The 15,455-nt window shown below is 38.9% G+C and overlaps 4 protein-coding genes across 6 annotated transcripts in view; all 4 read left to right on the top strand.

Annotated features, from left to right (window-relative positions):
- LOC147174158 (uncharacterized) overlaps nucleotides 1-2,926 on the top strand; it is a 29,815-nt gene extending 26,889 nt beyond the window's left edge. For 2 of the 3 annotated variants that reach the window (XM_086076221.1, XM_086076222.1), the window contains exons 10-13: nucleotides 820-953; nucleotides 1,061-1,197; nucleotides 1,266-1,351; nucleotides 1,420-2,926. In XM_086076221.1, the coding sequence (XP_085932347.1) occupies nucleotides 820-953; nucleotides 1,061-1,197; nucleotides 1,266-1,341 (347 nt within the window). In that variant the 3' untranslated portion in view covers nucleotides 1,342-1,351; nucleotides 1,420-2,926. The remainder of the gene's footprint in view (nucleotides 1-819; nucleotides 954-1,060; nucleotides 1,198-1,265; nucleotides 1,352-1,419) is intronic. The other variant, XM_086076224.1, reaches the window with a different exon arrangement.
- A 264-nt stretch (nucleotides 2,927-3,190) lies between these two features.
- Nucleotides 3,191-4,666, top strand: LOC147174159 (beta-crystallin B3-like). Its single transcript, XM_086076961.1, has 6 exons — nucleotides 3,191-3,309; nucleotides 3,475-3,565; nucleotides 3,641-3,759; nucleotides 3,888-4,020; nucleotides 4,081-4,223; nucleotides 4,295-4,666. Exons 2-6 carry the CDS (start codon nucleotides 3,491-3,493, stop codon nucleotides 4,548-4,550), a joined length of 726 nt encoding a protein of 241 aa, XP_085933087.1. The 5' UTR covers nucleotides 3,191-3,309; nucleotides 3,475-3,490; the 3' UTR covers nucleotides 4,551-4,666.
- A 1,729-nt stretch (nucleotides 4,667-6,395) lies between these two features.
- crybb2 (crystallin, beta B2) lies at nucleotides 6,396-10,193 on the top strand. Its single transcript, XM_086076836.1, has 6 exons — nucleotides 6,396-6,467; nucleotides 7,359-7,446; nucleotides 7,538-7,656; nucleotides 7,773-7,905; nucleotides 9,631-9,773; nucleotides 9,866-10,193. Exons 2-6 carry the CDS (start codon nucleotides 7,384-7,386, stop codon nucleotides 10,032-10,034), a joined length of 627 nt encoding a protein of 208 aa, XP_085932962.1. The 5' UTR covers nucleotides 6,396-6,467; nucleotides 7,359-7,383; the 3' UTR covers nucleotides 10,035-10,193.
- A 2,659-nt stretch (nucleotides 10,194-12,852) lies between these two features.
- ctu1 (cytosolic thiouridylase subunit 1 homolog (S. pombe)) lies at nucleotides 12,853-15,123 on the top strand. The gene is made up of 3 exons (XM_086076480.1): nucleotides 12,853-13,023; nucleotides 13,656-14,156; nucleotides 14,251-15,123. Exons 2-3 carry the CDS (start codon nucleotides 13,661-13,663, stop codon nucleotides 14,784-14,786), a joined length of 1,032 nt encoding a protein of 343 aa, XP_085932606.1. The 5' UTR covers nucleotides 12,853-13,023; nucleotides 13,656-13,660; the 3' UTR covers nucleotides 14,787-15,123.
- The last annotated feature ends 332 nt before the right edge of the window (nucleotides 15,124-15,455 follow it).

Consider the following 15,455-nt stretch of genomic DNA (forward strand, 5'->3'; position numbering starts at 1 on the left):
TACTACTAGGAAACTCCTAATTACGACTATGTTCTGTTCATGTGCTTTTGCTCATGTGGTTCGGAAAATGGATGGATAGATATATTTGCCTTAAATTGTAAGACAACAATATTTTGGGAAATAGCCATTATAAATGGTTGAAAATTCTTGAAATTTGCATGAAGGAAATTATCATGCAAAAGCTGTGAATAGTTAAAGTAAATTTAGTAATGACCGCTTCCACACACTCTATTTTAGGATTATGGGCGAAAAATGTTAACCAGTTTAAAGAAAATAATCATATTTATCATCAGACATATTTTGCTTACATTTTAATGTGTGCCTTCGGGAGCATTTAGACTTATTCGTTCCACTGTACTCCTGAAAACTGGAACAGTTTTAGCCACAGCACAAAAGCCTGCCATGCTAAAACAATGTAATCTATTTTGTGGTTACACTCACTAATAGAATATCCATTATTAATGTTGTTAATTCCACCAATGTTTTTCCTGCTGCCATGGAGCCTAATGCTAACGGTGCCATCCCATAAGTGACTTTTTACATTCTTTTATGATCCTTATATATTTTTATTGATTTTGCAAGGTCATTTGAGTTGGTCAGAAGTTTCAGTGATTTTTGAATCAGCCATTTTTCCATTAATATTCCACATGATTCAATATGTAAATAACATGGGCGCCAGTAATTTGATGTGCAAAAAAAAAATGTTTTTTCTGTGATTGCTAACATGTCATTTACTCATTTTGACATAAAAAAAAAGAAAGGATTATGATGGAATGTCATTCTACTCACAAATCGTCTTACATTGTGTTTCCCTGACAGAGGAGAAGGTTGAGCGCAAGATGAATGAAGTGGATTCTGAAAAGCAAGCCAGAGGAGCGGACGCCGCTGCAACTGTTGCTTCTCAGCCACAAAGGGTTGCCTTGTTCCCTGGGGTGGACTCTCAGGCTTTAAAGGTCAATATTCAACTAAGTGGGGGGAAATCCACTAAAAGGATTTCCCCCACTTAGCCTTGTCTGATCTAATTTTGTCGAGCCTAAATATGTTTAATTTCTGCTGCTAGGTCCAATTGAAGAAGAGGAGCGACTCTGACAATCAAAGTGATGCGCCTTCTCCTTCCCTTCCTTCTCGCTCACCCAAATCGCCCTTCCTGCCTCGGGCTGCTCGTGTGCTCCCCCCAGCTGGCGGGAAAGAAAATGGGTTAGCAACGCCAGCTTTGAGGAACATGTTTTTGTTGCACCTCTGACTTGTGTTTCTGTTTTTGTCAGTGAGGAGGAATCACCCCAGTGGTTGAAAGAGCTCAAGTCTAAGAAGCGTTTGAGTCAATACGAGAACGAGAGCTAAGTAAGAAGAGGTGAGAGAATGTGTTCTTTTTTTAACATGCTATTTTATTCATTTTTAACACTCGTCTCTCTCCCCAAGATTGCCTTCTAAAACAGAGGCCTTAACCTTCGACTTAAGAGTTGGAGGGGAAAATCTGCTGCTGAGGAATTTTGTCTTCTTTTGGTTCTGTCTGTCTGGGTTGATCGTCGTGCATGGTGCCTTTTTTATAGAGAATGTCCAAAATACAAACAAGAAGGGGGCACAAAAACAAAAACGCACCCAAGCTGCTCTGCTTATACTTGTATATCCCTTTCATCTCCGTGTGTGATCTCTGCTTAGAGTGACACTTGGGTTAGGGACCAGAAATAGTTTGGGAGAGGAAATGGTTAACTTGAGGGACCACTGCACAATTCCCCGCATGCTGAAGAGCCAGCTAGTACAATACAAGATGTTGATATTTGGTTCCCCGAATACGTACAAGTCAGCGGTTGTGCGTATGTCCTCTTTTTCTGTCATCCATCATTGATGGAAGTCACACAAGCATCGCCATGGGACAATATTTGACACACTAATGGTTCCTTGTTGAACTTTAAAAGCTGCTTACCACATTGTTAGATGGAATGTATATCATGTAAGTAATCATAAGATGTTATATTTGTATGTTTTACTATGACAGAGAGCTAGTTTTTGGGAGAAAATATGTTGTTTCATTACAAAAGAGGCTTCCAATGCCTTACTTTGATACGCTCCTCAATGTTAGTATCACTTTTTTTTTTTTCTTTGTGGGACAGGGTAGGGTGCGGGTGGGTGGGTTTGGGCAAGTGACTTTGCATCATGAACACTCTGTAAGAGCACATACACTTTTTCAGTTTTATATAAAAAACACTAATCATGTTCACTCCCTCTTGATAGATTGCAAGCATTCATAAAGAGCCATAGAGCACCTAAATGTTGTCGCACACTCAAATGATGCTCTGCACAATCTTTGCCGGCAAGATTTGCTTAAAGTGGAAGTCAACCTTAAACATTTCTTGACAATAATATGTTATATGTGACCTCACTAGTCTAAACATGACATTCTGTTTAATAATACATTTGCGGAATATGAGTTAAGCAGCAAAATCCAGACATTTTTATCCATCTCGGGGGCGGCCATAGAACATATCAATGGGAAAAAAATAATTCAATGGGTTGACTTCCTCTGTGATGCAACCGGCCTACAGGAAGTTCGAAGCAGTCGGACAATTCAGTACATGTGTAGGGCGCCATACATATAGGACTGTGCGCACGCCTGCCACATAATGTTGCCATTGACTCATTCACATCTCTAAAGCACTTTGTCACTTGATGTATGGCACCACCACTGATCATCGTTGGTCATGTTTGGCCTCATGCATACAGGTGAACACATTCAAATGTCCCTGCTAAGCAAGACAATGTGTGGGGTGATTGTAATTTTTTTTTTTTTGTATGTACTGGGATTTCTTTGTTTATCTTTTTTTATTATTATTTGAAAGTACAGATGTATAATACACTGTTGTCTGGTTCAGTGTCCTCAAGTGAATCAATTCTTAATAAATAAATAAAATATATCTGTTTACAACAATTTTTGTGTGGTTAGTCTTGATCTCTCTCATTTGGGCTTGATAACGCTTTCGATTTTGTCAGTTGCCTACTTGTAACCTTGCGTGTTCATGCTGAGTGAGGCCGTTTGTGCAATCCTCTTGGCTTTCTCTCCCCATGCCTCTGCACAGTGTTGCTTGGCAGGCAGGCAGGCGGACAGGCAGCGCAACCTGTGCCAACGCAGCTGCCCATTGAGAGGCAGCGTGATGGACACAATGTGAGCGACAGACTTGCTGTATCAACAGCTCCCCCTTTTCTGCTGCTGTGGCCAGAAATAAACCATAAATACCCCCTTGTCCCTGCCCTCTAATGGCTCGACCACACCAAACACCAAGTGGCTTTGAAAAAGAGGGAGAGCATCACCAGGTAACGTCTCCATCCGGCTGCAGTGATCAATAGTAGCTGGGTAGTCATTCTAAAAAGTTGATTGAGTCCAATTAAATTGATTTGATAAACGCATATTAACTACGTAATATCAGGCATGATCCACTACACATAATGGCAATTTGTTTTATTGTGCTAACTAAAAAGTGGAGGAGCGATTGAAATGTCAGAACAGCAGAATGCCCCAGACCAGCTGGCTGCAGGGAAGAGCACGGGTGGAGCCGGAGCCACATACAAGGTATTATATTAAAATACCAGGATGGCCAATGTATGCCATGCAAAACGCGTGAACTCACATTTCTCTATAACCTAGGTCGTGCTGTTTGAATTTGAGAACTTCCAGGGAAGCAAGGCTGAGTTCTCAACAGATTGTAAAGATGTTCTAGAGAAGGGCCTCCAAAAGGTTGGCTCGGTGATAGTCGAATCTGGGCCGTGAGTAATCGAATCAAAATTCCTCATATACTGAGCTCTCTCGAAGACAAAAAAATAAATAAAATCATCATATACATGCTATCAAATGTGTCGATTTAATCCCATTGTTGTCATTTCCCCTCCCGCAGATGGGTGGGTTATGATCGGCACGGCTTGACGGGGGAGCAGTTTATCCTGGAGAAAGGCCAATATCCTCGCTGGGACACGTGGACCAACAGTCAGAACAGCTACTCCCTCTTGTCTCTAAGGCCTCTCAAAGTGGTGCGTATAAATGGCAATACATTGCCAAGCGAATCTTGATTAGCATTTGTCCACCTTCAGGATAGCGCTGACCACAAACTACACTTGTTCGAGAACCCTGGATTTACCGGTAGAAAGATGGAGATTATTGACGACGACGTCCCCAGTTTATGGGGCCACGGTTTTCAGGATCGCGTAGCAAGTGTCAAAGCTCTCAATGGAACGTAAGAGCTCTCCTTACTATCGCTTCACATTCTCTTGATAGTCTGACGGTAATTTTGCACTTCTTCTCCAGATGGGTGGGCTACATGTACCCGGGCTACAGGGGGCGCCAGTTTATCTTTGAACTAGGGGAATTCAAGCACTGGAACGACTGGGAGGCCCCCGTACCACAAATCCAGTCTGTGCGACGTGTGCGGGACATGCAATGGCATAAGCGGGGCTGCTTCTCTGCTCCTGACCCGGCTCCGGCTCCGGCTCCGGCTCCGAACCCAGATCCTGCTCCTGCTCCGGCACCTCCTGTTCCTACTACCAAAAGTGGGGCCAGCTAACCTGCCTCTCCCAAGCTCCACGTGGAGCCGTCGCCAACCATGACAAATGCTGCTTGTCCCCACAGAGGAGTGCCATTATATGTTTCCATGGCCAATAAAAGTTATTTGACCTGGAATTGGTGGTTGTTAATAATTAGTCAAAGTGTAGGTGTGGTGTCATGTAAACATTGTAGAAAAGTAGCTAGAAAATGAATGTATGTGAAACTATTCCAGTTTTCCACTTTTTCGTAGCATAAAGAGACCACAAGGTGTTCTGTTCGTGTGTGATTAGCTTCTAGTGGACAGCATGGAAAGTGTATCAAACTGTATGTAAGCTTGATATTAAAACATAGTGCACCACATTCCTCTCTATAATCCTCATTGACTCACCAACATTGTTATGTCCTCTTGTAAGCCAATCATCAAAATTACAATTTTAAAATGTGACACCCATTTTCTAACTCGAAAAAAAAGAAGAAGCATATTACCTGAGCCTGCATTGAAATGTATTTCTTAACTATAAATGAAACTGATCAAATAAAGGCCAGACCATTTTCGAGGAAACCTTGGATCTGATATAGTAATCCTGCATCCACGATACTCATCATACTACCAATTATAACATCCAAGGATGGAATATGAAACCTTGCTAATAGAATTTACGCTACCTCAATTATTACAACTTTTCCATCAAACTATAGGAAACAACAGCCAACACACAAACCTTTGTAAACAATATCTACATTGAACAACAAAATCAGTCTTTATTAACAGAGAGGAATTATGGCAAAAGTCTAATATAAAAAAAAAAGATACAAAAATATGTGTTAATGGGGAAAATTCGCCTCCAATAAATATTTATTAACCATGACTCAACATCTTACCTGATGAAAATAATGTTTTGTTTTGACTACAGCATTGTCAAACCACAAATTAAGAAGGAGAATCCTCAATTTGCATATGTATTACGTACGTATTGCATGCACAATTACATGTATGCATCTACTACTTTTTATTGTGTGCTTTTATTGCTTTTATTGTTGCCTGTGCTGTGCACTTTGAGATTTATTTTATAAATGTAAAGTGTGTTACAAATAAAATATATTATTATTATTATTATTATTATTATTATTATTATTATTATTATTATTATAAATAAGGCTTCAAACAGAGATGCGTACAAAACCACACAACAAATGTAGTAGCGCCCCGAGAAGTTGGCAATTAAATGCTTGGTACGATATTCTGAATATGGGATTTATCTCTCATAATTTAGCATACATTTAGCATACAACTGACTCTAACACGGCACAAAGTCTTTATGCGAGATTTGAGCACTACAAAGGACTTATCGCTTAGTGCGCAATACAGCATGTATACGAACGTAAACAATACAAATGTATATATATCGTTCAATTAATTTGTTAACAAAAAATACTGAGCAATGAAAACCATCCAGCAATTGTATTGTTATTTAGAGGCTAAATACATGAGACAATATCCATTTTATAATCAAATCACAAATTGGACACAGCTGCTTCACTTTCTTTTGTCCATTTATAATTATGAAAAATACATTTCCAATGGCATATCTTCCACAAGCCCCATCACAGGAATGTTCACTCTCCTCTCGCTCTCTCTCTTTGTGGGTGGGGACATTTTGGCACTGTTTGTGCTGAATCATGGGGATATTGAACAAAGACTGGCTGGATAAAACTGACAACTAATGAAATTACTTTGTGGGGGTGTGACACCCCAGTGTGGGGGGAGCGAGTCTACGCAGTGACCCCTCAACTCGGTCTGCCTGGCCTATGGCAGGCCTTTCTGCGGGCTGGCATGGTCACGGTGGGTAATGTTGGCAGAGTTTCCACCCCTGCCTTTCCAGTATATATTGAGCACAGGGCACCATCACAACCACACTGGCACAGACTGGCACTGGTAAGGCTTCATCTCTATTATTTTTGTATTTTAATTGCCATTTTTGTGATGATTTCAGCTTAGACTAATTGCTGTTCTTTTGATTTGACACATTAATGTGTTGCACTCACAAATGTTCATACTTTGGACTAAATTTGAATTTAAGTGAGCTTTTATTTTGTTAACAGTATCTTTTTATTTGATGCGGACACAAGAAAGCAGAAAATGTAAATACTTTCATGTCCCAAATGATGCGTGCTGATCTTCTGAATGTGTAGTTTATTAGAATGCTTTCGATCACGGAGTCTCGACTGGCGGATCGTAGAAAGCGAATCAAAAAGTATGATATAGTCAAATATAATGTGTGTCTACTGTCCAATGCTGGACTTTTATTCTAGAAATAAAATGAAATAGCTAATCTTATTTATTTTGTAAATGTTGACACTTAATTGTATTTTTTGTATGAAATTATCATATTCCTCCTCAGTTCCTTAATCATGTGTAAAAAAAAAAATATATATATATATAAAAGTGTTTTTTTATTTTTATCTATCCTCGTCCTTTTGAGTGTGATCTTAAAATGAAATTAAGAATATCGGCTCATATTCAGATGAAGTTATTAGCTTTGTACACTCTAAAAACAGTTGGGTCAAAAATAACCCAAATATGGGTCAAAAATGGACCAATCCTCTTCTTGGGTCTATTTGACCCAACTTTGAGTCAAGAAATTGTTTTTTTAGTGTAAAACGACTCATACAACCCAGAAAGTTGGGTCAAATTGACCCATAATGCGGATCGGTCCATTTTTTATCCATAATTGGGTTTCGTTTGACCCAACTGTTTTTAGAGTGTATGTGCATTTCCATCTACCAACAGTAATACAAACAGAGCTTTGGTATGTTTTTGTTTCAGTTTCATCTTTGCCAATCAGTTTATTATGGCCACAGACCACCAGAACCCTGCATCCAAGCAGCAGCAGCCAGGCTCCAGTGCACTCAAGGTAACATTCATTTTCAGATAAAATTATATATTTTTTAAATCTCTTCACTTTATCATTCAACATTATTTCTCCTTTTCGTCTGTTTCCACAGCTGGTTATCTATGAGCAGGAAAACTTCCAGGGACGCTGCCATGAGCTGACTGGACCCTGTAACAACCTCCAGGAAGCAGGCGTGGAGAAAGTGGGCTCCATACTGGTGCTTTGTGGACCGTGAGTGTGGGTTTAGAGATGGACTCTAAGTAGAATTCAGGAAGAAGAAGACTATTAAGTGGTTTCATCTCCACACAGCTCACAACCCTGCTTCTCTTTCTCTTAACTCCTCTCAGATGGGTGGGATATGAGCAGGCAGACTGCAAGGGCGAGCAGTATGTGTTTGAGAAGGGGGAGTATCCTCGCTGGGATTCCTGGACCAACAGCAGGCGCAGCGACACCATTGTTGCATTCCGACCAATTAAAGTGGTGAGTAAGGCTGTCAAAATTAAAGGCTTAACTCTTTTAATTCTTTAAAGCATTAAAACTCAGTTAACTCACTTTTATTTACTTCCTGTTATGTCCTATAACCTGCCACCAAACACATGTACAAACACGGACTACTTTCCAGTTTTTCTTGATGCTTTTTCAAGAAATTTCTGAGAATTGTTTCTATGAGAAAAAAGATGGCCTGTGAAGCTCAGTCAATTTTGATCATTTACATCATCACATTTTTTTTTTTACAGAAGTATTCTATACAAGGATCAAAGAAAGATATTGGAACAGTCTTTGATTCTAAATATATTTGACGATTTTACATTCATTACAAGATTTTACTCAATATCTGTTACAAGCGTTGAAGAAAAAAATAGAAGCAGAAAAAGAAAAATGTGATTAATCATGATTAATCATGATTAATCACATGATTAATCACATGATTAATCATGATTAATCATGATTAATTGCAGAAAAGTTTGCGATTAATTAGTTAACTAATTTACTGCCATAAATTCATTTAAAAAAAGATTATTAAAAATTAAAGGCAGAAGGCGATTAAAATTTTTAATTGTAGTTAATCAAATAACTTCACTAGTTAACTCATGATTAATATATTTTTTTTACATCTGTTCTAAATGTACAATAAAAAAAAATCTAGGTTTTAATACTCTTGTTAACAAAAGTGGGAAGAAAATGTTAAACTAATAGAAATAGTTCAAATGAATTTTTGACGTTTATAGCCGTCAATGGCAGTGAATGAATAAAAAAAAGAAAAAGAAAAGATTATTAAAAATTCAGGCCGTCAGGCGATTAAAGTTTTTAATCGTAATTAATCGCATGACTTCACTAGTTAACTCGCGATTAATCACAAATTTCATATCTGTTCTAAATGTACAATTAAAAAAATTCTAAGTTTCATACAATTATTAACAGAAGTGGAAACATTTTTACACTAATAGAAATAGTTAAAATGATTTTTTGACGTTTATAGCCGTCAATGGCAGTGAATAAGTTAAAAACATTTTAATCGCTTGACGGCACTAGTTTTTTTTCCAGATGTGATTCCCCCCCCCCCCTGAAAGATAACATAACACATATTCCCTTCCATTTACAGTTTTGTGTCATATAGCTGTGCTTAAATTCATATACAAGGTGTTGCTCCTCATGTTATTCTCTCTGAGAGCATCAAATTAATCTTTCTAGTATAAAAGTTTTAAAGTTGTCTTTACAATAATGTGTTCCATATGGCCCCACTAGTCTAAAGACTGTATTCTAATTAATATTGGGTTTGTGTAACATGAATTGAGCAGCAAAATCCAGCCATTTTTATCCGTCTCAGGGGGCAGCCATTTTGCCACTTGCTGTCGACTGAAAATGACCTCACGGTTGTTCAGCGCACAAGTAACGACCAATCACGGCCCGGATTGCAAACGTAATGTGCCGGTTTTAGAAAACAGGTGAGTCATGATTGGTTGTTCACTGAGCCATGAGCAACTGTGATGTCATTTCCAGCAAGTTGGCAAAATGGCCGCCAATGAGATGAATAAAAATGGGTGGATTTTGTTGCCTAAAATCAGAACGCTGTGTTTATATTTGTTGGGGAACACCAAACATATTGTTGTGAAGGAAAATGTCCCCTTTTAAACCAAATTCATCATAGTTGCTAATCTCAAACTCACTGACTGTGCACTGCTAATGCTTTGTTTTCTTCCCCAGGACAGCCAGGAGCACAAGATTGTCCTTTATGAGAACCCCAGCTTCGCGGGGAAGAAGATAGAAATCATCGATGATGACGTTCCCAGCTTTCACGCGCACGGCTACCAGGAAAGGGTCTCCTCTGTTCGGGTTCAGAGCGGCACGTGAGTCCATCGATAGCTTGTCAGCGTCCTCAGAAGCCTTACAGCCTTAAACTAATCCTCGTCCGTTTCTTCTTGTGCTACTGACACGCCAGTTGGGTGGGCTACCAGTATCCGGGCTACAGAGGTTTCCAGTACCTGTTCGAGAAGGGCGAGTATAAGGACAACATGGAGTTCGGCGCCCAGATCCCACAGATCCAGTCGGTTCGGCGCATCAGAGACATGCAGTGGCATCAGAGGGGTGCTTTTCACCCCGTCAACTAAGCTTATGAGCATTTCCTAGTATGAACCTTGACCTCTGCAAACTTACTCCCATCCCGCAATGACCATTTCCCTCATTAGTGGCAAACTGCACCGATATTATTGCAGCTGTTGCAGAAGTGAATCATTTGAAGCAACTAAATAAATTCCTTCTTGCTTACATTTCTCCAAGTCACGTGAGTCCGTTTTGTGAAAATGACCGGGATTTGCCGCACCACTTCAGATGCTTTTAGCTGTCACTTGTCCTCGTCGTGGTCTATCACTATGTACATCAAATATTTGTAAGAAAAACACTTAAAATCAGAAAGTAATTCATTTTATTTTATTTTGAGGGTTTGGATTTAACAACGCATGAGAATCGTAAAATTGTGAAAATGTCATAAATGTGTATTTTTATGAAACAGATTGTACTGCGGAGGTTAAAACAGTTCCAAGAACTCTCTGTGTTTTCCACCACATTTGCACAGGTTCCATCGGAAACACGCTCCTGTTGGTCTTTAGTGCGTCCTTGCAGAATCTTACACTGTTTAGTGTGAAATTAAAACAGCCCAAAGTAGAGAAATCATACAGAGGCCAGAGGGGGGCACTGACACAGGCAACGACAAATACTTGCAAAAATACAAGTTCCCCTTTCTCAGAAACACTGATTACAGATTAATCATCCATGTATTAATGTCAGACAGGCTGCTAATAGATTTGGAAAAGATCAGTAGTTCAGCATTTGATAAAGACAATTATTATGAGGATGTTATTGGAGTTTGCTATGGGGCAACGCAAAACGATGACCTAAGTGCAGTGTGAAAAGGCCATACACTCTTCAGGGCAAACCAGTGGATTTTTATTTGTCTTCTATAAAAATGTGAAAAAGCCCACCATTGATAATGATTCCTTTGGTACACCTGTAGCCAAAGCAGGGAAAGCTTGGAATTATTTAAGTATGACCCCCCCCCCCCCACCCATTGCCCCATATTTAAGTGACATGTTACTATTAAATTTTGTATTTATTTTTTAAACCAGTACAGACCATTGTTTTCTTGTGTAATGTATGTACAGGTCGTCCAAGTAGCTAGAGTACATTTCCTAAGCACAGTTCAGTTGTATTTATCTTGTAAGGAGGCTAGCTGCATTTGCATTTTTTATGTTTGAGCACTATTTCTTTTGAAACTGTTTTTAAGTAGAATATGTGTTTAGCTTTTATTTTCAATGAATTTTTAATACAATCTTTATTTCAGTATTTGTTTGTTATCGTAGTGTTATGTTATAGTGGTTGACAATAATAGCAAATAAAATTAGGAATTAAACCTCTGCCTCGTTTATAATGGAAACTTCGCCATGCTACGCTAATGTATTTAAATGTTGGTCATGGTGGGAGTTGTTGGACTTGGACAGGAATTATTTTGAGAGTCGCACTTGGTCATTTAAAAAAAATTATTATTAGCTGACACAATTTTGTACAAGCAATCAAAATGTCAAATTGCAATGTGTACAACAATAACAAACAACTACAATCATTAACGGCATAGTGCCGTTTAAAAAGGTAACAATAAAGCTTTTTCTACATCATGCATGCTCCATCAAGAGCCCTGACTGTTTTATTCTGACTGCACCTATCAGCGTTTATCTTCCCTTCAAAGTAGAGTGTGCGGACCCTCACACTCCACCGTTTCTTTAGGGAGGGGAGGGGCGGAGTTTTTCTTACCTCATTTGAAGTCATGTCTTGTCAACTGTGGCTGTCGCTTTAAGATCGTGCGCGTACTCGCACGTGCACCATGAACGAGCCTGACACCGATGTTGCAGTTACGCTTTGGGCCAGAGGTGGCAGTCGCGAGTAAAAAAAAAAAGAGTCAATTTTAAGGCCAGGCATTAGAATGCTAACTTTCTGATGTTTTAAATAAGATTTCATCAACATTAGTATGCCTGTGGGCAACGTTTTTGTAACAGAAGAAATGCCTTATACATTATTGGGAACATTTTGACTTTTAAAAAGTTCTCATAAGTATAGCGATCCAACCTACTTTGTATAAACTTTTTTTTACCACTTGTAATATCACAATTGTTCCAAATAATATTCTTGTGTGGTATAAAATTGTGAACATAGCATAATTTCCATGCAAGCAAAGCCTGCTCATAGAATTTGGAGACCGCAATGAACCTGAATATTCAAAACAATTATTGAGCCATTTGACCTTAAAGGTATAGTTATGACTTTCAGCGTTTCTAAACCACCTTCAGGTCTCTCCATACAAATAATTTCCTTTTAAAGTAATTATGCTTATTTCTCCACACAAATCTAATAAATAACTTATCAATCTCTACACATTGTGAAGGGCTAACAAAAAGTGACAAAGCAGGATACACCAAGCGTGATATGCATTCCGTCTTAGTTAATAGCACTCTTGCCACAAATTTTGATGATGTCTGAGAGCCCTATTTTTTTATTTTTTTATTAAAATGCCAATATATTTTATACATTGTTTAACTGGAATATTGCTAATTAAATTTTCATCAGTTTCATATAAACACAAAATCTCACTTTTATTTACATTAAGTTTAAAACCTGATGCTTTAGAAAATTATTTTGTTACTGCTAACACATTTTGGACCTGTTCTCTATCCTTAAGAAACAATACAGTGTCATCAGCCAGCTGGGATATCCGTATCTCTCGATTAAAGATAACTAATCCTTTAGGTCGCACTTGGTCATTCTCCATTCTCCACTTGGGGAAAAACGTTCGAGTGGTATTTCATGGCGTCAACGATAGGGTGCGCTATGTGGAGATAGTGGATGTCACTTCCTGTTTGTCAGTGAAGAAGAGCCGATGGAAAACAGCTGCGGCAATGGCTAGCTAATAGCTAGTCGCCATGCGCATGCGGCTCACAAATGTGACTATTTTCTCAACTGCTGTTTCATTGAGTTACACAAGTTGACATTTGTGCTCTTTTTCTTTTGTTCATCTTGGCATTCATTCTCAATCCTGACTCCGCTTGAATGGTATGAAACACCAACGAGACTTGCTTAGTTTAGTCTAGTAGAAGCTAACCGTGGAAGTGAATCGATTCGAAACGTAGCTTAGTGTTACAACTTAGTGAGACTCCAAACCTTATCAGTGAATGTTTTGTTGCTTACCATTTTACATAGCTTGCGGGGAAGTTGTTACACCGTTTTTACTATGAAGAAAACTGCTTTATTTAGTTTAGTCACAGTGATAACATACAAATGCCGTAGTACAATATTTTATTATCACATTCCTGTAGACCTTTTTGTACACAGGAATAGTTTAAACAGTTTTTTTTTTGCATGCTCCTGTTAAAAAAAATACACGTCATAAACAGTGTGTGATTTAATTTTTTATTTTTAATATATGTCTAACGCAGTAATATAAAAACTCATTTTACAATGATGATGATATTTTTAAAGTTGAAAGTGTCAGTGAGGCACAATAGTAAAGATGTTTGTTGGTACATCACAAATGTAACTGTTTAAAATGGGGATATATGTGAAATATGACAATAAAGGTAGTTTTATTTGTTGATCTTTATTGATATTTAAAAAAAAAAGCTTAGATGTTGAAACGAGTGGTAACTTATGTTAGTTGATTGTAAACACATTTAATCTCCTAACAGCAGAGATGCCTGTCCAGTGCAGCAGCTGTGCTGAAAAGCGTGCCATCCTGAAACGTCCAAAAACGGGCCACTCGCTGTGTAAGGAGTGCTTTTTCTGGGCCTTTGAAGAGGAGGTGCATCAAACGATAGTGGTGGCTAATTTATTCCAACCCGGTGAGATCGTCGGGATCGCCGCATCTGGTGGCAAAGACTCCACGGTTCTCGCGCACGTGATGAAGCTTCTGAACGAGAGGTACTCGTACGGCTTGAATCTCATGCTCCTTTCTGTGGACGAGGGCATCACCGGTTATAGGGACGACTCTTTGGAGACGGTGAAGAGGAACCAGCAACAATACGAGCTGCCGCTGAAGATCGTGTCATATGAGGAGCTGTACGGCTGGACTATGGATGCCATAGTGAAGCAAGTGGGACTGAAAAATAACTGCACCTTTTGTGGCGTGTTCAGACGACAGGCACTGGATAGAGGAGCTGTCATGCTGAAAGTGGACAAGATCTGCACAGGTAACGCCAAAACAGACATGTAAACGATACCCGCTGCAACTCCTTATAATGTGGGCTGTGTGTGTGTGTGTGTGTGTGTGTTGTTTTTTTGCAGGTCACAATGCAGATGACGTCGCCGAAACGGTGCTGATGAATGTCTTGCGAGGGGACATAGCCCGTCTGCGGCGTTGTACTGCCATCTCCACCAACAGCGAGGGCGACGGGGTCGTACCGCGCTGCAAGCCTCTCAAATACGCCTATGAGAAAGAGATAGTTTTGTATGCTTATTTCAAAAAGTTGGACTACTTTTCCACTGAATGCATCTACTCTCCCAACGCTTACCGTGGCCACGCAAGGACTTTTCTAAAAGATCTGGAGAGCATACGTCCCAGCACCATCATTGATATCATCCATTCGGGGGAGAATCTTTCTATACGGGAGGGAGTGAAGATGCCTGTGCAGGGGACTTGCAGCAAGTGTGGTTATATCTCCAGTCAGATACTGTGTAAGTCCTGCGTGCTGCTGGAGGGGCTGAACAGAGGCTTACCCAAGCTGGGCATTGGAAAACACCACCGCTTGCACGATAAAATTGTCAACAATCAGCCACTTACTGAAAAGGAGGAGAGGAAGTTGAAAGTGTTTGACATTTGACAACGATGGCACAAATAGATTAGATGACTTCTCTCTGAAAATGAACATTAATAACTTGAATTGATCACATGATTATGTCAAATCTATGGATTTTTAAAGCTTGCTTTCATTATTAGTAGCCATGATAAGTTAATGGTGTGCTATAACATGATGCGTGTATCCAGGTTAAAAAAAATGTTTTTGTTGGAGTTACACCTGAAATTAAAGCAGTAGATATTTTTTCCAGTATGTTTCCATTTTACACCTCCCTATGATGTAATGTATTACTTTCACGCTAGGATATTCTATATGAATTGCTTTAAATACACTTTAAAAAATATATCTCATTTGATTTCTATTTTTGTGATGATGGTCTTTTATTACATCTGTCGGTGGATGTTGCCAAATGCTCACAAAACCATAATTGGTTTTTAATTTTGATAAGTGCTTAAGGGTTGTCAGGGTCTTTTGCAGCTAAACCAAAACTTGCTAAACTAAGAAAATATGAGGTTGAGATGTTTCAAAAATAATTTATCTTTAGGACTATGAGAAGCTGTGTTAAATGTCTTCACCGTTTTTTTGTTACTTTTGTATTTTGTCCCTTGAGTAACTATAAATGCTAAACCAGTTAATCATAACGTAAAAAATATGTTACTATATATATATATTTGTTTTTGTCCAGATGAGACC

This window comes from Leptonotus elevatus, chromosome 5 (genome assembly GCF_054856555.1).
Source record: "Leptonotus elevatus isolate MCC_2025b chromosome 5, RoL_Lele_1.0, whole genome shotgun sequence".
Taxonomy (NCBI): Eukaryota; Metazoa; Chordata; class Actinopteri; order Syngnathiformes; family Syngnathidae; genus Leptonotus; species Leptonotus elevatus.